The sequence below is a fragment of the Chelonoidis abingdonii genome, chromosome 11 (genome assembly GCF_003597395.2).
Source record: "Chelonoidis abingdonii isolate Lonesome George chromosome 11, CheloAbing_2.0, whole genome shotgun sequence".
Taxonomy (NCBI): Eukaryota; Metazoa; Chordata; order Testudines; family Testudinidae; genus Chelonoidis; species Chelonoidis abingdonii.
Genome location: NC_133779.1, coordinates 24,229,038 through 24,250,608, shown reverse-complemented (window position 1 = coordinate 24,250,608; position 21,571 = coordinate 24,229,038). Strand labels below are relative to the sequence as shown.

Genomic DNA, 21,571 nt, shown 5'->3' with positions numbered 1-21,571 from the left:
TAAAATTCTCGAAAGAGGTCAGGATATATTTATAATGCTAGCAAGCAAAGCTAGACGATTTTACTGAGGTTGTTCCAACTCAGGAGGGATGGGAAGCCTGATTCTAGGCAGTTAGGGTTGAAAACCTAAGGGAGCGAGAAACTGGTTCTTGTAATGGCAAGCCATCGACCAGTCTTTGTTTCAGAGTGATGGCAGTGTCAGAAATTTGCAATTGAACTGAAGCTTCAGCAGTCTCTTTGAAGTCTGGTCCTGAAGTTTTTTTCTGAGGATGGCCACCTTAGGTCTGTCATAGTGTGGCCAGGAGGTTGATAGTGTTCTCCTACAGGTTTGTAATGATTGGCCATTCCTGTATCTGATTTGTGTCCCATTTATCTTTTCCGTGTGACTGTCCTAGTTTGGCCGTATGTACATAGCAGGTAGGGGCATCTTGGCATATATTGGCGTTACAGTTGCAGTGTAGACCATGCAAGGTTGAATGAACCAGTGATGGTGTGTGACTGATCTGGTTAAGTCCTGTGGGTGTTGCTGGTGTAAGATAGTGGCAGAGTGCATCGAGGTTTGTTACTATGGTTGGTTTCTGAGGTGAAGTTACTATGGTGTGGTGTGGCGCTTGCTGGTCGAAGAAGGACGCTTTCCAATGGTTGGCGGTTGTCTGTGGCAAGGATTGGCTTTGCCATCCAGACCTGTGAAAGTTGTGGGATGAAGATTGTCACAAGGATGGGTTTGCTAGATCCACTGAATGAGTGCGTTGAGGCATCGCATTGGCCCCACAATACGCCCAATATTTTGTATGGTGGAACTTTAACGTTCTTCCTCAGTCTGTCCACTGATGCCCTTCTCTGACCTCCGCTCATTGATGACATCAGTGGTCATCATTATGGACACGTTGTGGAAGGCAGGGACCCTAGAAAATTCCAACCACAATTTTCAACAACTTCCACCCCACCATCAACCTTCAGCCTGGACCAATCTACACAGGAGGTCCAGGCTGAAACATCACGTGCCAAATTAAGTGATGGTCTACTTAAATCCCATACCGTACATTATCGAAAATCTACGTACCGCTAATGCACCTCTCCACTTCGTTAGGACTCAGCTTCCATTCGCCGGGCACATTTCACACGATCCATTGTTGCTACAGCCAAGCACTGAGGTTACAAACCGCATCTGCTCTAACCCTCAGACGGAGAGACACACCTACAAAATCTCCACCAAGCATTCTCAAAACATCCAACTACTCACCGCAAAGTCCGGAATCAGTGGAGAAATTAGGAAACAGATCAACAGAGCAGACGTCGTACCCAGAGCCTCGCTACTGCAGACAACCAAGAAAGAACCAAAAGGACTCCAGGCCATCACATACAGCCCCCAGCTAAACCCCTCAACGCAATCATCAGGGATCTACAACCCATCCTGGACATGATCCCACACTTTCACGGGTCTTGGATGGCAGGTCATTCCTTGCCACAGACAACACTGCAACCTGAAACTATTCTCACCAGCAACGGCACACCACACCATAGTAACATCACCTCAGGAACCAATCCATGCAACAAACCCCCGATGCCAACTCTGCCCAATATCTACAACCAGCAACACCATCACGGACTCTTAACCAGATCAGCCACACCATCACCGGATTCATTCACTGCACGTCCACCAAATATACCGCTATCATCTGCCAGCAATGGCCCTCTGCTACCCCCCAACGGGGCAGAATTTATATATCATTACTGATCGACAGGGCTTCATCCTCCCTGATTGAACTAACCTCATTATCTCTAGCTTGCTTGCTAGCATATATATACCTGCCCCTGGAAATTTCCACTACCTGCATCTGACGAAGTGGGTATTCACCCATGAAAGCTCACGCTCCAAAACGTCTGTTAGTCTATAAGGTGCCACAGGATTCTCTGCTGCTTTTGTCTGTTTATGGAACTTCCATATACAATCCCGTGAAACTGTCCAACTACTGGACAGATCTTCAGATCTGGGTGGTTTTCTCTCATTATCAAATATTTCTTTTTAGACTTTCTTCCCCAATTCTCAAAGAGAGATCTAAAATATCCTGTGTGCAGTGCTGTAGTAGCTATGGTGGTCCCAGGATATTAGAGGCTGCCCCCTCGATTTATATACAAACATTTGATGTTATTCTCCATCCCATTCCTTATGAATCTGAACACGTTTGCTTTTTTGCTGGAAGCTGTGCACTGAGTGGAGCTTTTCATTGATCTATCTACAGCAACATGCAAATCTCTTTCTTGTGTAGCCGATAATATGTTCTGCTGATGCCGCAGGTGTACTGCATGTTCAGTAGGGGTTTCTCCCCTCTTCCTTATTTGTGTTTCCTCTCCCTATTAATGTTGGGGTGTCCTTCTCCTATAGGTTAGTGTATTAATGATCTCATGATCTTGGGGTCAAATGTGTCTCTTCATTGCCATGGCACTCCCGTGGTCAGACATCTGCAGATGTTCTATCAAAATGCTGGTGTTAGCTCATGTTCTTCTGGTTGTCTGGTGTCTTTATGGACAAAATTCCCTCTTTAGACACTCTGTTTCCTGTCCTCCAAACCTTAGTTAGGGGTGAATATTAAGTCATTTATCTGTGTCAGAGTTCATAGGCCTCAAGTCTTACGCTAATTGTTCAAGCCAATATCATACAGGATACAGGTCTGGATCTATGGGCTACATTTGATAGTTAATTTACCTCCCAGTGTATAAGTAGCTGCAGTTTTTCTCTCCAAAGTACATTGCTTTGCATTTATAAAGACAAGGTAGGTGAGGTAATATCTTTTATTGGACCCACTTCAGGTGATGAGAGAGACAAATCTCTGAGCTACACACAGATCTTCTTCAGGAGAATATCCTAAACTTTTGCCCTCCTTTCTCTCTAGTTATCTATTTCTAATTTATTATTCCCTGAGATTTTTTCCATCTCTCACTAATAATAAAATATTAATGTAACATATCCTCAGTTTTTGACTTTTTCTCACTTTTTTGAATATATTTAGAAAAGTTTTGCGGATGTTTCCCGTTTTCCCTCAGTTTGTCAAATAACAATATGAAATTCACTCTCGTTTTACCTCTTTATCTACTATTGACTATCGATATAAAATCCCTCACATTTTCCCACTTTCCTTTCTAGTTTGTGAAAATTGACGAAAAATTCTGCAGATTTCCCCTCTTTTCTCTTTAATGACTTAACATGGATTTCAGCTGTCAGATTTTCTCTTTCCATGTAATTATCAAATGTCTTAAAAAGCATCTTGTGTTTGAAGACGTTCCCATGTTTAGTAGCAGCAAGTTCTCCTGTTTTGGAGGGAATTTTTTGCCTTAGTCATTCTCCATCCTGGCAGTTGCAGGGAGTTAAGTGGTCAACTTTCTCCTCTCATTTGAGACTCATTTCTTTCCCCCTTATCTTCATTAAAATGTTTGCTGATGAAAGTGACTTGCCCCATATTTAATACACATCAAAGCCAGAGACCTCCCCCTGTTTGGGGGAACGGTGTCTCCCAGCTTCTCACAGGACAGTTGCCTGGACTCTTTCCCTTTCCTCAGGGGGCACAGGATGAGGGCTCAGTCTGTGCCTGGCTCCTTGCTGCCCAGGCTGTACCCAGAGTGGCTGAAAATCTCCCTGCTACTGTATTAGCCCCTCACTTGCCCTTCACCATGTTCACCAGCAGTATCCCAAACCCCCATGACGAATAGTCTCCATGAGGGGTTCCTTTCGCCTAGTGCTGAGATATAGTCATGTCTGGAGTGGGTCCCTATTGGCCATTATCTGCCAGTCACCAGGCATGAAAATTTCTTAAAAAATTTGTCTCCTCCGTGCCATCCATTCTTCTGTTAAAGAAGCATCACCCAGGGCTCCCCCAACCTGTGTGAATGGCTGGCAGGGGCTGCTGATAACTTTCTATCCATTTATCAATTACTGATATGAAATCACAACAGGCTTTGCTTCTGTCCCCATTTTCAAAACTGGAGGAACTTCAGCTTTTGGAGGGGAAACTGTTGCTGTGAATCCTTCTCCCTTTCTTAATCAAGAGACACTTCAAGAAAGAACATGGAATGATGCCAGATTAACATGGGGGCAAATAAAATCAGGATATGTCCCTGCGGGGAGGGAGTTTCAGTTGTTGCTAAATGAGGAGGAAGCCCTCAGTCTCTGTCTTACTGTGTCTCTTTCTCTTCTCAGGATATTGGGGTTGAGCTTCCTGGGTCAGACGCTGCTGCGTGAATTGTGATCTGGGAGCCCAGACTGAGCAGCTGCTGCTCCCCCCGTGGGATCTGGGCTTGGGAGGGGCTTGGAGCGAAGCTTCCTCTGTGCCCAGGCAAGGTGAGGACTTTCTCCAGCTGTAATTAGTTCCATGGGCCAGCTCTAGGCTCTGCCCACACCAACATCTGAGTCAGAGACATGTGATTGATAGAGACCTCAGGGAACTTGCTGGGGATGGGCATAAAAGTGATTCTGCACAAATAGCCCCTCGTCACCCCACATCTCTCCTCCCCTTAGCAATTGCAGAAGCCGATCCAGCCATAGGAGAGTGAACACCCAGGAATGGCTGGCTGGCTGCCAGACGGAGAGGTCTAGGAAATCAGAAACACAGGGAGAAAAGGGAAAGAGAGATTGATGGGGCAGTGGGAGAAATAATTGGGGAGAGAGATTCCCAGATCGCTAACCTGCCCCCACACTCTTACTGCAGCATCTCTGGGCAGATTCTCTTTCCAGTGAACAAGGTGAGATTCAGGGATAGGAAAAGCCAATTCCTGACTCTCTCTGTGCCCCTGGATGTGGGAGTGTGGTGCCCTGGGGGCAATGTCAGGGGAAATCCCTCCAGTCCTCCTTTTGTTCTGCTCTTGTCTCATGTTTGGTTCTCAGACTTCATTACTGAGAGGATTTCAAAATGTCTTGGCATAGTGCTAGTGGGGTGGGCCGGATCAGAGGTGTAATAAAATGACCAAACATTTCCCAGAATACAATCGGAGAACTGTAGTGATGGAATGAATCAGGAGAGATCATCTAGTCCAGCCCCCCAACACTGAAGAGTTTGTCCAACCTGTCCTTAAAAACCTCCAATGATGTTGAATCCACAGCCTCCCTTGGTAACCTATTCCAGTACTGAACTAGCTTTCGTCACAACTGAGTCACATGGCTGGCTCAGACTCAATTTGTGATCCACTGTAACCCCCAGATCCTTTGAGTAGTACTGCCCCCGCCTTTTCTCAGATTTTTGAACATGGATATAAAATGTTTGCAAATGTTGCCCATTTCCTCTCTATTCATTTGTCAAATATTGATGTTAAAGACACACAGATTTTACCTCATATCAACAACTGATATAAAATCCCTGTGATTTTCCACTTTCCTCGCTATAATTTGCAAAATGGATCCAAAATCCCGCCAATTTGCATCATTTCTCTTTCACTTCTGAACATTGATCTCAAAACTCAGGTTTTGCCTCTTTCTATGTCATTATCAAATGTCAATTTAAAAATCCTCTCGGGTTTTGGACTGTCCCCATATTTCTAAATCCCAGCAACTTCTCCTTCCTTGGAGGGAACCTGTTGCCCTGAGTCGTTCTCCATCCTGAAGGTTGCAGGGGGTTAAATTGTCCAGTGATCATCTTTCCCCTCTCTTTTGAGAATCATTTGTTCCCTTCTTTAGCTCTGTTAAAAGGTTTGCTGATGAAAGAGACCTGCCCATATTTAATACACATCAAAGCCAGAGGCCTACCCCTGTCCTGGGGATCAGTGGTTCCCAGCTGATAACGGGAGAGTTGGCTGGACCCTTTTCTTTTCTCCAGCTGGCACATGATGAGGAGGTCACTCTGAGTGCAGCATGGGTCCAGAAGTTTCCCAAACCCCATGACAAATGGTCTCTGTGAGGGGCTGCTTCCCACAGTGCTAAGCTGTAGCCACCTCTGGAGTGGATCCATGGTGGTCATTATTTGCTAGTAACAGGGCATGGAAACTTCTTACCTATTTTGGACCTCCAGGCCTTCCATTCTCCTGTTCAAGAAGCATCCCCAAGAGCTTCCTCTGCCTGTGCGACTGGCCAGCAGGAGCGGTGATAACTTTATATTCATTTGTCAGACACTGTGAGGTAACACTGTAGCTGGGGGACATGCATGTCTGTTTTGGGAGATTGCAGCTGGAGCTGAAGGGGCATTGTGGTAGTGGGAGGTGTTTGGGTGGCTGGGCAGGGGGTACCCTAGTCAGGTTGGTGGGTTGTGGAGGTTTGAGGCTTCAGGGGGTGGTTCTGATGTGCCCAGTGCTAAGGCTGTGGGTCCTGGAGGTGGGGATCGCTGGGGGCCTCTTGACTGCAGAACAGTGGAAGTGGGCATCTCTTGGTGGGGCAGGGGGTTAGAGGGTGCCGGGGGCTGTGTCTGGGCTTCCCTTGCTGGTTCCTGGGATTGTTGCCATGCCCAGTGCACAGAGTTGGGGGTGGGGGGGCACGGAGAAATCCCTGGCACTAGACAGGGGTACCAAGCAGACAGGGTGAGGGGTCCCGCTGTAAAGCATCAGGGCGTCTCAGGCAAACAGCAGGGCAGATCCTGCTGAAAGGCAGGCAGTGAGGGACTGAGTTCCCGGTGGGGTGGGGTCCCTAGCTGCTGGGGGCTCTTAGTGGAGGGAACCCTTTGGGATCCCCATGCTGGTAGTGAAGGTCTGGTGGGGGTTCCCTGGCTGGTGGGGCTTTGAGGGTCCCTTGCAGGGACTCTGGGGGCTTGGTCCCAGGGAATATCTAATGGGACCCTGGCTGGGTGATACTGGGGGGTGTCTGGGGGATCCTGGGTGTGGGCTGTGGGGGCTGCTACTAACCATGCTCCTTTTCCCTGATTAGCTTGTGACACAATCCTGGCTCCAAGCACTGCCTGGCATTCCCTGGCCAGACCCGGTCACCACAATATCTTTCTATCCTCTTACCAAACACAGATTTTGCTTTTCTCCTCTCTTGAAAACTGAAGGAACTTTTGGTTCCACTGAGAAAATTTGTGCCCCGAGTCCTTGTCCTAGATCTGGGGGCTAAGGGAGGTGGGACAGGGGTGTGATGATGGGCTTCTGGTGGGGCCCAACTGAGAGTGCCAATTCAGGACAAATGGCTTAAAACGGGGCAGTCACAGCCCAAGGCTGAGGTTTTTTCACCTCTAAGGCAAACCAAACCAGCCAGACAAAAATGACTTCGGTTTCACCCCACTGGCTAACTACAAGTCACACAAGCAATTTCCTTAGACACTCCAGTTTCCCAGTGTTACCACCAGTGCCGCTCATCCTGGGGATGAATGGTTATGAAGACCAACACCCCAATAAAAGAAAATGGTTCTCTCAATCCCAAAGGATCAAGCCCCAGACCCAGGTCAATATACACATCAGATCTTACCCACAAATCATACTGTTGCCAATCCTTTAGAATCTAAAAGTTTATTCAGAAAAGGAAAAAGACATAGATGAGAGCTAGAATTGGTTAAATGGAATCAATTACATGCAGTAATGGCAAAGTTCTTAGTTCAAGCTTGTAGCAGTGATAGAATAAACTGCAGGTTCAAATCACATCTCTGGAGTACATACCCCTCTGGGATGGGTCATTCCGTCCTTTGTTCAGAGCTTCAGTTTGTAGCAAAGTCCCTCCAGAGGTAAGAAGCAGGACTGAAGACCAGATGGAGATGAGGCATCAGCCTTTTATAGTTTTTTCCAAGTGTAAGAACCTCTTTGTCCTTACTGTGGAAAATTACAGCAAAATGGAATCTGGAGTCACATGGGCAAGTTCCTGCATACTTTGCTGAGTTACAAGGCATATCTGCCTTCTCTCAGTGGGTCAGTTGTACAGCTGATGGTCCTTAATGGGCCATCAAACAGGCTAGGCAGAGCTAACACCAACTTGTTTGGGATGTCTCCCGAATCATAGCACAAGTTTGAAATACAGACAGGATAGAGCCAATATTCATAACTTCAACTAAAAATGACACATGCATACAGACAGCATAATCATAATCAGCAACCCATAACCTGGTCTTAGACACCTTATATGACCCCCTTTACATAAGATTTGGTGCCACTACAGGACCTTGGTTGCAACCATGTTCTATATGAGCCCAGATTATATCAATAACGTCACAGGGCATTAGCACTGCCATACAGTGGTCTCTTCCACAGCATTCTGGACTCATTCTTTCTGAAATCTGGTTTCATTGAGACCATTGTTAATCCAGAATCGCTGTGTGGAAAGACAAGGAGTGATTCCAGATGAACAATGGTGCAAATGATATTAGCAATTCTCTCTGTGAGGAGGGGCTCTCATTAGCTGCTCTCCCCAGAGAGCTAAAGGAGGGAAGGCTGCTCAAATGCTCTGTCCTTCTCTGCTCAGGATATCGGGGTTCAGCTTCCTGGGTCAGATGCTGCAGCCTTCATTGTGATCTGGGAGACCAGGCTTAGCAGCTGCTGCTCCACTAGTGGGAGTTTTGTGCTTAGAAGTGACGTTAATTAAAGCTGCTTCTCTGCCTGGCCCAGGTGATGACATTCTTCAGCTAGTACTAGCCCCATAGGCCCTGTTAATACTAAATTCTGAGCCAGAGACTCCAGGTAACTAAAAGAAACCAAGGGAAAATGCTGGGGTCTGACCTGACTCTACACAAACAGCCCCTCTCCCTCATTTCTCCTCCCATTAGCAATTGCAGGAGCAAATCCAGCCATGGGGAGCAAACAACTCAGGAATTGGACTTTCCTACCAGGTGGGCAGGGAGAGAGGACCGGGAAAAGGAGAAAGAGAGACTGAAAGGGGCCGTGGGAGAGAAGAATTTTGAGAGAGATTTCGAGATCTCTAATCAGCCCAGACAGATGTATTACTGCAGCCTGGGTAGAATCACTCCCCTGTGGACAAGATGAGAATCAGACAGAGGAAAACCCAATTCCTGACTCCATATCCCTCCTGCTGGAGTGTGGCTGCCATCGGGGGTCAGTGTTGGAGGGAATAGTCGAAAGTGACTCCTTTGGTTCTGCTTGTTTCCAGCCTTGTGTTCAGAGACTTAGTTACACGATGTGGGGAGGCAGAAGGGAAGTTAAAAATGAGTCTGTGGGCTTAGCCTGCCAGGAGGGGTCAGGTCTGCACTGTAATAAAGAGATTGAGCATTTTCTCAGCATGGCAGAATCTAGGATGTCTGTCTGCAGGGAAAGTAGGGTGACCAGATGTCGCAATTTTATAGGAACCGTCCTGATATTTGCAGTTTTTTCTTGTATAGGCTCCTATTACCCCCCACTCTCTGTCCTGATTTTTCACACTTGCTGTCTGGTTACCCTAGGGCCTCGGGGAAGCATGATGTGAAATTAACTAAAGCCTGTTCTGAAACCTCCAGAACTGTCGTCCTCACCGAGACAGGCGGCAGAATGATGCCCACGTTTCACTCCAGCTCATCTCATTTTTCCATGGGACAGGGGAGAGAAATGGCTGCAGTGGAGCCAGTTCATGTAGGGATTATCGGAGGGTTGCTGGTGGGTCCTTGCAGTAGAGGAGGGACAGCGAGTACGCCGGAGATGGGAAGGTTTGCACAGTCTGGTTTGGAGGTTGGAACGGGCAGAAAATGCACAGGGTGGAGAAAGGGAGGAGGACAGGTTGTGGCAAACCTGCTGGGAATTGTTTAATAAGCAGCCTAGATTCTAGGACCAGACCCATGAGGTTCAGAAGTGGAAATGCTCTAAGTTGTTGAACAGAAAACAATCGCCTACATGGAGCTAGAAAAACTGACCAGACTCCCACTGCTGGAGCCTGACCCAACTAACCAGCAGCTGGTGTGAGATATGAAAGGGGCACCCATCAGTCAGGTTTAGGGGAGATTCCCCTCCCTTCATATCCTGCTCCTCACAATGAGGAGGGTATTGAGCTTCCTACCAGGGAGTTCTCCCTGGATCCTGCTAGGGGCTCCATCTCCTGTATCAGTCGGTGGCTAGTAGGTGTGTGGTGGATCTGCTAGGAGAGACAATGGACTCTCTGTCTCCTCATCCTGTTGTTTCCTGGAAACTCTGAGTGGGGTGGGGGTGGGGGTGGGGGTGGGGCTCTGTTGACTGTGAGCCACCTAGAGCTTTCATATGATTGGCTCCTTTCCCCCACAAATAATGGGGTTGTGAGTGGGGCATCAGGTCCTGAGTGTTGGACTCTTGCTCTTTCAGGGGCCGGTGACCTTCGAGGAGGTGGCTGTGTATTTCACCAGGGAAGAGTGGGCTCTTCTGGACCCAACTCAGAGAGCTCTCTAGAGAGACGTCATGCAGGAGAACTATGAGAATGTGACCTTGCTGGGTAAGGATCCCTGTCCCCTCAATTCTTGGAAGGGGAGATGAAAAGATACGGTTCATAGAATATCAGGGTTGGAAGGGACCTCAGCAGGTCATCTAGTCCAACCCCCTGCTCAAAGCAGAACCAATCCCCAGACAGATTTTTGCCCCAGATCCCTAAATGGCCCCCTCAAGGATTGAGCTCACAACCCTGGCTTCAGCAGGTCAGTGCTCAAACCACTGAGCTATCCCTCCCCCCTTCACACAGTGCCATCTCTGTTCTGTCCTGTTTCAGCATCACCCCGATATGCCAGTGACACACACACTACCAGAGATCCTCCCCTGCTGCAGAACACTTTGGGAACAGAGCACAGGAGCAGTATTGCACAGTGTCAAATATCTCCTCTTTACTCAAGTAAAACTGGGGCTTACATCCAGCATAATCAACAGAAGCTTCCAACCCCAGACCTTCTCTCAAACACTGAGTTTACTCCACCCAGACTAGAATGTGCTTGGGGTGTAACAAGCAGGCTGCTGGAGTCAGAGCTGCTGGTCCTGAGTTATTTATCACACAGAGACTCAGTGCGTCCTTGAATGCTGGCTGGGAGTGTCCAGACAGGGGAGCTCCAGCAGCAAAACCTAGAATCTCACCCAGGATTACAGATGAGACAACTCCTCCCTGAGTTGGGTTGCAACTCAGCATGTGAAAATGGCCTAGGTTCGTAGTGACACTTCCTGACACATTGAGAGTCTTGCTCCCCTATCACCATGTGTAATAGCCACAATCTCTCTTCTCTGCAGGCTCCTTGTATTTTTGTGTCCCTCATTCCTGAAGTCACATGACCTGATTCTTATTTTCCACACTCTGTTTTTCCGGAATAATTAGAGTCTCTTACTTTTGAATTATAGCTTCCAATTTCCCAGTGTTCTCCACACCCAGGGATTTCCATACCCCTAATGATTTTTTTTCCCTTTTCTGAACCTCTTCCAATTCCAATATACCTTTTATGACATGGGGTGAGCACATCTGCACACAGTATTCCAAGATGTGCTTGCACCACAGATTTATATAAAGGCAATATGATATTTTCTGTCTTATTATCTATCCCTTTTTTAATTATTCCCAGCATTCTGGGTTTTTTTATGACTGCCTCTGCACCTTGAGTGGATGTTTTCAGAGAACTATCCACAATGACTCCGAGATCCCGCTGTTGAGTCGAAACAGATAATTTAGACCCCATCATTTGATATGTTTAGTTGGGATTATGTTTTTCAAGGTACTGCAATATGTGCTATCCTGACGTCTGGCACTGCTGAGATCCTGCATTCAGTAATATCCCTGCCCTTCCTGTTCCCTTTGTCCACTGAACCTCACCAGCCTATGCTTACTGTTCTCAGCTTCCCCAGGACTCTCTCACTATCTCTGGACCTCTCTGTCAGCAAGAAGCAGTGCCAGGGAGACTTGCCCTCCATCTGGAGTCTTCGATTTATGGGACGTGGATTTACTTTCTCTGTGTTTTAGGAGACTCATTGAAATTGAGTGTCTGTGACATTAACAGTCCAGATTGTACTGTGGTTAAACAGCTGTTTTCCTTCAGTTCCCCAAGCTTCTTCAGGAATTGTTGTGAGTATAGGGAAAGGGCAGAGAGAGTCTCAAGAATTTTCCTCACCTCTTTTTATAACTCAGTCCTTTGTACTAGAAACTGCTTCAGTTCTCGGTTGAGTCATACTGACAGGCTGTCTGTTGAAGATATAAGCTACACGTAGTCCCTGTGATGGAATGTAGATGTCTTCTTCACATCCACCCCCTGCCGGGGAATGGCTGTTTGACCAGCTGTTTGCTTTGATGTCTCTGAGGAACTGGTGTGTGGGTGTTCCCCAGAGTTGTAATTTTTTCAGTAATATCATACAGTAAAAGCTCATAACTTTACATACAGTGTTGCTACACATTTTAACAGGAGGATAATATTCAGTAGATGATGTGTGTAATAGCGTCCTACTCAGATTCTGAACCTTAGCGTTCATAAACTGAGAAGCTACCATGGAACCTCCAAGCTTACTACCAGCTTGGATCTGATATCGCTGCCACCAATCAGGATTTTAGGGCTCCTGATTAAGAGGCTCTGTCATAATGAATGTCTGTGACATTACCCACAGTACAATCTGGACTGTTGAACAGGTGTGTCCCCTCAGTTCTCCAAGCTGGGGTGCCTTTTCCACTGTTTTACTGTGAGAACAGCCACTCCTGGGCAGTTAACACACAGTCTCCAGCATGTAACTCGCTCCCAGCTACACAGTATTGAGTGCTACTAGTCAGTGACTCACAAACTACAGTACCCCACAGGAGAACCCCAGAAAATTTTCTGCTCTCAGACTTTCCCCCAGAAATGTACATCTTGCACTGTCCAGCACACAACTGAACAACGCAAGCTCATATGAAGTCTGTCATTTCATCAGTGGAAAATGACATATGCCAGCCTTGTTATCCCAAATAGTGTTTCCAAGACACTTTCTTCCAAACACACTGGTTAGATGAAGCAATAAAACAAAATTATTAACTACGGAAAAAAACATTTTAAGTGACTATGGGTAATGAGACATAAAAGTCAGAATTGTTTACAAAAGAAATGCAAGATAAAACACAAACTAGTGTCTAAATTAATAAGCTAAAATGGATTAGAAGTAAATGTTTCTCTCACCATGTGCTGGGACAGGCTGGCTTTCCTTTAGCCAGGATTCCCCCTAACCCATCCCTGCCGCCCAAGTTCCATTCTTCAGCAGTTGTCATGAGCAGAGGGAAAGGGGAAAGAGACAGAGTCTCAAGCATTTTTGTCACCCCTTTTTATAATTCAGTCCTTTGTACTAGAAACAACTTCTGTTCTCAGCTGAGTCATGGTGACAGGCTGTCTGTTGGAGATATGAGCTTCAAGAGGTCCCTGTGAATGACTGTAAATGTCTTCTTCACACCTTCCCCCTGCCAGAGAATGGCCATTTGACCGGCTGTTTGCCTTGCTGTCTCTGAGGAACTGTTCTGTGGGTGTTCCTGTAACTGTAACTTTCAGTAATATCATACAGTAAAATCTCATAAGTTTACATACAGTGTTGATACACATTTTAACAGAAGAATAATATTCAGTAATTATGTAATTTCAAATAATACCTCACAAGCCAGACTATGTACAACATTGATCATGATTTTCTAGAAGAATGAACATAGGGGAACAGACTGACACAGTGTCTGTCTGTGTGTTTTCCCAGAAGATATGTGGGTATTTGAATCCCTCATAAGCACAGTGTTTGGCATCTTCAAGGACCCAGGGAGCTGGTCCTGGGAATTCACTGGTTTACTAAGCATGACACTGCATGGAATTGTGAGACACTTATTTTATTATTAATATCAATATGATAAAATTGCAATGAATCATGCTAGATATAACATGCCAGGTGTCAGTGAAAATGTTATGATTTTCCAGGTACGATAATTTTGTTCCTATGTTTGTATCACCTTTGTATTGTGAGTTATAGATATGTAGGGTATATCTGTATTTCCAGACTTATGCAGAGTGTCTGGGTGACATCCCCAGACATATTGGTGTCAGCACCACCTAGCATGTTTGATATCCATCCAGGTTCATCAGCTATATAATGAACCTGTGGAAGGGACTAAGGGGATACATGTGTTGAGCAGCGGTGGCTCCAGGCACCAGCGCTCCAAGTGCATGCCTGCGGCAGTATGCCACAGGAGGTGCTCTGCTGGTCCCTGCGAGGGCGGCAGTCAGGCAGCCTTAGGCAGTGCGGCTGCAGGAGGTCTGCCGGTCCCACGGATTCAGTGGCAATTTGCTGGCGGGTACACCGAAGCCGCGGGACCGGCGGACCTCCCGCAGGCAAGCCACTGAAGGCTGCCTGACTGCAGTGCTTGGAGCGACAAAAAAGCTAGAGCTGCCCCTGCTGTTGAGACAGCAAGACATACAGGGGTATGCCTCTGTACTGAGAAATCCAAGGCTTTTTCATGCCATGTGCTTCTGTTTGGGACACAGGAATTATGAGCCACATGGCAAAAGGAATGTAAAGGGCAGCTGCATCACCTGCATTTTGTCTTCAATCCCTCTTCCTACCTCTGGAGCAACTTCTCTACAAACTGAAGCCTTAAACAAAGAACTGAATGACCCATACAAGCTGTGGATGTGTTCCAGACAGACGTTCAAGCCAGCAACTCACCAATACTGCTAAGAACCTGATATATAGATTTCGGAATGTATCTGACTGCTTTCCCATTTAACAACTCCCTTCTTTCTTTTCTTTTATAATAAATCTTTAGTTTAGATGCTAAAGGATTGGCTGGCAACATGGTATTTTGGGTAAGATCCAAACCTATACTGACCTGGTAACGTGGCTGACCCTTTGTGGTCAGAACAACACTGTTTATGTGAGCAGAGTTTTTAAATAACCTCTCATTGTACTGGACCTAAGTGCTTATTGGGAATCAGAGAACTGGAATGCAATAAAGGGGGCTGTGTGATTTCTTTTTTCAGCTTCTTGATCACCAGTGTGGGGGATCAGAAGCACAGTTTGTGACTGGTTGGTGAGTTTAACTTCTGTGTTAACCATCAGTTTTAGGAGCATCTGCTGTCCCTTTTTCAGCCTGCCCTAACTTTGGCATTTTCAGTGAGAACTGCCAGTGGCCCACCAGGTCACACTAAGCACTGAAGTTAAATTAATAGAATGTTTTTTTATGAAAAAGTCTTATGAAATCAACTGAACTTCTTTGTTTTCTTTCATCTGAGCAGGGTTTCTAGTTTCCCAACCTGATGTGATCTTCCAGGTCGAACAAAGGGAAGAGCCATGGGTCCCAGACCTCCAGGATTCAGAGGAAAGAGAGATCCTGAGAGCTCCTTGCACAGGTGAGGAAACCTACTCAGAATCTGTAAGTGCCTGAAGGAAACATCTGGGATGCCCTACAATAACTTGGAAGGTTTCTCAGTTCGTTATTGTCCATTGCAGGGGTCGTATCCTCAGGGTAAATATAGCTCGTGGCTTCCTGTAGACCCTAGCAGACACCAGGTAGTAGCTTCCTCCCTTCCCCCTGTAAATTTGGATGGGATGTGAAGGCCGAATTGATCCCCTCCTCTCTCCAGTTTAGGGGAAGAGTTGGGAGGAGTTCAGTTCTTGTTTTTATTTGACCTCTCTCAAGCACTTGTTTTGGTTTGGCCTTCCCCTCCCTATCTCTGTTTGAGGTTTTTGTCTCTTATCACAGCAGGTGATGCAATGGTATATGAGAAAGAGGAGCAAAATTCTGAGCAGGAAAATGTTGAGCAAGTGGCTGAACACAGAGAATTATCGCAAAGATCGAAAAGGAATGTGTCCAGGAGTCATGAGCAGGGAAAATGCTGTGAGATTCAGCACAGACCAGAAAGAGAGCAAGGAAACCATCCAGGGGAGAAAATGGGTAAATTTATTTTCTGTCAGGAAACTCAGAAGAGCGTCAAGGAAACCACAACACAGCAGGAAATCGTCATGGGAAAGAGGAAAAATACATGTACTGAGTGTGGAAAAACCTTCACTTGCAGCTCAGTCCTTTCTATTCATCAGAGAATCCATGCAGGGGAGAAGCCCTATGAATGCCGTGAGTGTGGGAAAACATTCACTCACAGGTCAGGCCTTGCTCAGCATGAGAGAATCCACACAGGGGAGAAGCCCTATGAATGCCGTGAGTGTGGGAAAACATTCACTCACAGGTCAGGCCTTGCTCAGCATGAGAGAATCCACACAGGGGAGAAGCCCTATGAATGCCGTGAGTGTGGGAAAACATTCACTCACAGGTCAGGCCTTGCTCAGCATGAGAGAATCCACACAGGGGAGAGGCCCTATGAATGCCGTGAGTGTGGGAAAACATTCACTCACAGGTCAGGCCTTGCTCAGCATGAGAGAATCCACACAGGGGAGAAGCCCTATGAATGCCGTGAGTGTGGGAAAACATTCACTCACAGGTCAGGCCTTGCTCAGCATGAGAGAATCCACACAGGGGAGAGACCCTATGAATGCCGTGAGTGTGGGAAAAGCTTCACTCGCAGCACAGGCCTTTCTAAACATCAGAGAATCCACACAGGGGAGAGGCCATATAAATGCAGTGAGTGTGGGAAAACCTTCAATCACAGTTCTCACCTTATTACCCATCAGAGAATCCACACAGGGGAGCGGCCCTATGAATGCTGTGAATGTGGGAAAACCTTCAATCACAGTTCACACCTTCTTAGGCATCAGAGAATCCATACAGGAGAGAGACCTTATGAATGCAGTGAGTGTGGGAAAAACTTCACTTGCTCTTCAGACCTTTTTCAACATCATAGAATCCACACAAGAGAGAGGCCCTATGAATGCAATGAGTGTGGGAAAAGCTTCACTACCAGCTCAGCCCTTTCTGAACATCACAGAATCCACACAGGTGAGAGGCCCTATAAATGCTGTGAGTGTGGGGAAAGCTTCCCTAGAAGTTCAGCCCTTTCTGAGCATCAGAAAATCCACACCGGTGTGAGACCCTATGAATGCCATGAGTGTGGGAAAACCTTCAATCGTATCTCAGTCTTTAGCAGGCATCAGAGAATCCACACAGGGGAGAGGCCCTATGAATGCAGTGAGTGTGGAAAAAACTTCACTCACAGATCAGCCCTTTCTGAACATCAGAATATCCACACCGGTGTGAGACCGTATGAATGCACTGAATGTCAGAAAACCTTCAATCGCAGCTCAAACCTTATTAGGCATCAGACAGTCCACACAGGAGAGAGGCCCTATAAATGCAGTGAGTGTGGGAAAAGTTTCACTTGCACTTCAGACCTTTTTCAACATCAGAGAATCCACACAGGGGAGAGGCCCTACAAATGCAGTGATTGTGGGAAAACCTTCTCTTGGTACTCAGCCCATGTTAGGCATCAGAGAATCTGCAAGGGAGATCAACACTATAAAAACCTCTAGGGCTATCAATACTTTAATACTTTTCCTGATTCCCACATACTAACTTTTAAAGCTGTTTTAACTGTTTGCAGCACCGTTATCCCTCAGCTTGTCTGGATGAATGGCCCATTTTTGCCATTCCCCCTCTTTTGAAGTTGACCCATTTGTCCTTTCTATCAACTCCATTGTCCCTTGTGTAATTCAAGTGTGCCCTTCCTATCCGGAACAAGGGAGCATCGTATTACTTCTTTACATCTTCCTACTTCGAAAGATTAAAAAGTGTGAAAAGAGAAGTATCTTTCCTTATGATGCAGACATTCCCACATAGGAGACCCCTTCCACCAACACACATGGCAGAAGATCCTGAAATATATGAACTTACAGAAGTGTTTGGGGCCTACGTTGGGACAAACCACAATTTGAGCCAAGGTTCAGTTGTTGGCAGTGGGCGTTAAAAGAAAACTAACAGATATGATAAGAATTTATGATCTTTGAATATGTTCTTGTTACCAATAAAAATGAAGTTATAGGTGAAGTTATTGGTTAAAGAGTAAGAGACTGTGTGATAATTTGAATTATTTTGGAAAACTGAAAGTTGTCTTACAGCAAATGATGGTTAATCTTGAAAAGTTAATTTGATTTAATTTACCCCCTGTAATTTAAGGTGTTCTGGTAGAAAACCTCACTCTAATGGTTGGGGTGGAAGAATGTGTATGAGAATGAGTGTATAAGAGAATATTGGCCCAGTATCGAATTTAATTTTTTGTATTTCAAATAAAACTTATTTTGCTTAGCTTTAAAATCAATTTCTATTAAAAAGGAAATTACTCAAGGAGTCTGGTTGTATCAGATTTTACCCACTTAGCCTGTAAAGGTCACTGACTTTCCCACTTCTCTAATTTGCAAAGGAAAGGCCTGACATCTGTCATAGGATGTGTCCAGCAGGTAGGAAAGTTGCAATCATCAACCATCAATATCAAGGAAAAGGCTGATTACTCCATTTCCTTTCATGTCAAAAAGCCACCTAGAGGCTGGTCTACACTGAAAAGCTATGTTGACATAGCCACATGTCTCAGGAGTGTGAAAAATCCACTCCACTGAGAGTAGTAGTTAATGTGACCTGAGCCCCAGTGTAGACAGTGTTAGGTTGTCAGAAGAATACTTCCAGTGTTTGAAGGGTAGACACAGCCTTAGACAGATTGATCCCCTATGGAAATCAGGTCATGACATCAATTCCAATTTTGACCCATCTACCTGTATGTGAGAAAGCTGCTAGTATGGGGGGCTGAGCAGCTATCCTATTGTCTGGTTCCTCAACTGTAGCTACAGCTCTTAGTGCCCATCAATCCAAAGACAGGGAGAAATGGAGAGTTCCAACCATTGTCATTTTAGTGTAGTTGGAGAAAAAGATAGTTCTCGCCTTCTGGTTGGGTGCAGCAAAGTCAGATACTTTATTTCTCAAGCAATTGCATAGAGGGAGAGAGTGCGCTAGGACACAGGGTTTCCCCTCCTAGGCAGGTTTCTCTACAGTTAATCAATTACAGCAAGCATTTATACCTTTTGTTACATACAATAATAAGCAACAACTGCATTTTGTTTATACATAGGTCATCTTGATATCTTATTTTTCTCACTTCTATTTAGACTACAGTCTACATACCTCATTATCGACACAAGGTTGCAACAACTTCTCACACAGTTCTTTCCCATTCGGCTCACACAATCCTCACTTCTACAAATTTCGCGTTGTTATGGTTACAGCTAGCCTGACTCTTGCTAACAGAGACTGTCATGCATTGAAATCCCCTTCAAATCCCTGTCAGTTCTTGCTCTACTTCCACATCTCCCCCCTTTTGTACTTCTAGTACAACAAATATTCTCAAACCTCTATTTGCATTAAGCTGTGGATTTCAGATTCTACATCAGATGTTTCAACCTTAGGGGTTTTAATTGGATGTAATGACAATGCATGATTAGCCTGGACATGAGAGGTATTATCACATCCTTTAACAACAACAACAACAACATAATCCTAAACTAAATAAGAACAATACAAGCAGTAACATTCTCACGGTAATATGATGGGGTTGTTGTACAGTTTTAGTCATACAGCACAATACATCATACTTAGTACACGAAGTAGACACTCTATAAGCTGCATGAAAGGCATTCTTTTCAACTTGATATATATCTTGAAGCATGTGAATTTGCCCTCGTACTTCAGAGATTCTTTGAACCTCTGGTAACAATGAAAGCAAATCTTGAAACCGATCAGGTACTAAGCTGGTCCAATTAAAGGGTATCTGGAACCTAAGGGCTACTTGTAAAATGCTATCTGCAGGCCAGTAAATAATATGATTGCCTGCAGCGGTAGTGAGATTAAAATGTATATCTCGCAACATGGTGGTTTTAACATACACACAGCTATCATTAGCTTGAAAAAGTAGGTGTCCTGTCAGGGTAGTTTCTTGTCCCCTATCCTCCCAGCAAACGTTATCATGAACAGTGACAACTTCCCCTGGTTTCACTTCACGTATACACTGAAGCTGGGGGGGTTCTAATGGCCAAAATGTCCATTGACTCCCTAACCCCATCCAAATGTTGAGTGTTATTCCAAGAGCGCTAACAGCAAATCGGCTCCGCATACCAGGTGGTCTAATCTCCCAGTAGCTACATCAAACCCCTGTGTAGCTAACAAGAATGAACACAAACACTCCCTTCTATCTGAAGAGATGTTTAATTTTACCCTTGGTAAATTACAAGGCTAAAGGGAAAGATGGTGGTGCCAAATATAAAGAGTGAAACACAAAACACCTGGCAATATGCTGACCACGCCTATCTTAGCAAGCAAGGCTTTCTGTTTACCCCAACTTTCTCTTAGCCGATCACTATTTGCTAGGCCTCTGATCCCTTGACCATATTCTGGACTTTGGGTCTGGAAAAGAGCTGGCACAATCCATAGATCAGGTTGTTATACAAAATGCACATGGATTTTAACCCTTCACATGCAGTAATGGCAAAGTTCTTAGTTCAGGCTTGTAGCAGTGATGGAATAAACTGCAGGGTCAAATCAAGTCTCTGAGCCCATGCACAGCTGGGATGGGTCATTCAGTCCTTTGTACAAAGCTTCAGTTTGTAGCAAAGTCCCTCCAGAGGTATGAAGCAGGATTGAAGACAAGATGGAGACGAGGCATCAGCCTTTTATAGTCTCTTGCCATGTGGTCTTTGCTTTCTTTGTCCCAAGGACACTACTCAGCACGTGACATAGAAAAACCTTAGAGTTCTGTCCATAGGCAGGTCCCTGCGTACCTTGCTGAGTCACAAGGCATATCTGCCTTCGCTCAATGGGTCGAGTGTATAGATGATGGTCCTTAAATGGGCCATCAAGCAGGCTAGGCAGAACTGACACCAACTTGTCTGGGGTTCCCCGAAGCATAGCACAAGTTTGAAATACGGGCAGCATAGAGCCAATATTCATAATGTCAACTACAAAAATGATACACATCTAGAAATAGCAAAATTGTAATCAGTCGATCAGAACCTCTCCATAGACCCCTTACACGACAACCTTTCTACAATATTGGCTGCAAATATAGAACAGTGGTCACAACAGTGATCTACACAGTTACAGATTATGTCAATAACGTCACAGGAGGTGACACGGCATCAGCGAGAATGATATTGGAATACTGCCTCCAGTTTTGGTTTCCTCATTTGAAAAAGATGTGAAATTGGAGCTGGGACAGCAAAGAGTCACCAGATGTTCTGAGGGCTGGAGAAAAATGCCTTCTAGTGAGCTATTGAAAGAACTCAACCTATTTAGCTCATCAAAAGAAAATTGAAAGGTGACTTCATTGAAGCGTTGAAGTGCCTTAATGGAGAGAAAAGATTGAGTATTAAAGGGCTCTTTAATGAGCAGAGAAAGGCATAACAAGACCCCAATGGCTGGAAGGTGAAAAGAGGCAAATTCATATAGTCAACAGCGACAATGTTGCACCACAGGAACAAACTACCAAGGAAAGTGGTGGCTTCTCCATCTCTTGATGCCATTTAATGAAGACTAGATGCCTTTCTGGAATGTGTTTGCTCCAAAAGTAGCTCTTGTGTCATACAGGAGGCCTGTGATATGCAGGGGGTCAGATTAGATGCTCTAATGGTCTCTTCTGGCCATAAAATTGACTAATTTCTGAAAAACTGAGTGTAGCATTGGGAGCAGCAGCTGATGTTTTACTGTCTAGCCGGCTTGCTTCCTAGAATGAACGCTCCTTGAGTGGGGTGATCCACAGGGTAGCTCAAACCTCCAAAGTGCCTGGCCAAGGGCAGGACATTAGCACAGCAAGGGAAAGGTGTGGCAGTGACAT

General features: G+C 45.5%; 4 protein-coding genes across 6 annotated transcripts in view; 2 read left to right on the top strand and 2 right to left on the bottom strand.

The window, feature by feature from the left end:
• LOC116816556 (uncharacterized) overlaps window positions 1–18,042 on the top strand; it is a 568,924-nt gene extending 550,882 nt beyond the window's left edge. The window contains 2 exon segments of the mRNA XM_075070356.1: window positions 15,514–17,039; window positions 17,041–18,042. Of these exon segments, the coding sequence (XP_074926457.1) occupies window positions 15,514–17,039; window positions 17,041–17,274 (1,760 nt within the window). The 3' untranslated portion in view covers window positions 17,275–18,042.
• LOC116816480 (uncharacterized) overlaps window positions 1–21,571 on the top strand; it is a 560,774-nt gene that overhangs the window by 65,682 nt on the left and 473,521 nt on the right. For 2 of the 3 annotated variants that reach the window (XM_075070352.1, XM_075070351.1), the window contains exon 1: window positions 8,586–9,458. In XM_075070352.1, the coding sequence (XP_074926453.1) occupies window positions 9,180–9,458 (279 nt within the window). In that variant the 5' untranslated portion in view covers window positions 8,586–9,179. Of the gene's footprint in view, window positions 1–8,585; window positions 9,459–15,046; window positions 15,161–21,571 lie in introns of those variants that run through there. The other variant, XM_075070353.1, reaches the window with a different exon arrangement.
• LOC116821735 (uncharacterized) overlaps window positions 1–21,571 on the bottom strand; it is a 310,474-nt gene that overhangs the window by 25,859 nt on the left and 263,044 nt on the right. The window lies entirely within an intron of this gene.
• The window catches only part of LOC116816605 (zinc finger protein 2-like), a 181,381-nt gene that overhangs the window by 122,648 nt on the left and 37,162 nt on the right, over window positions 1–21,571 (bottom strand). The window lies entirely within an intron of this gene.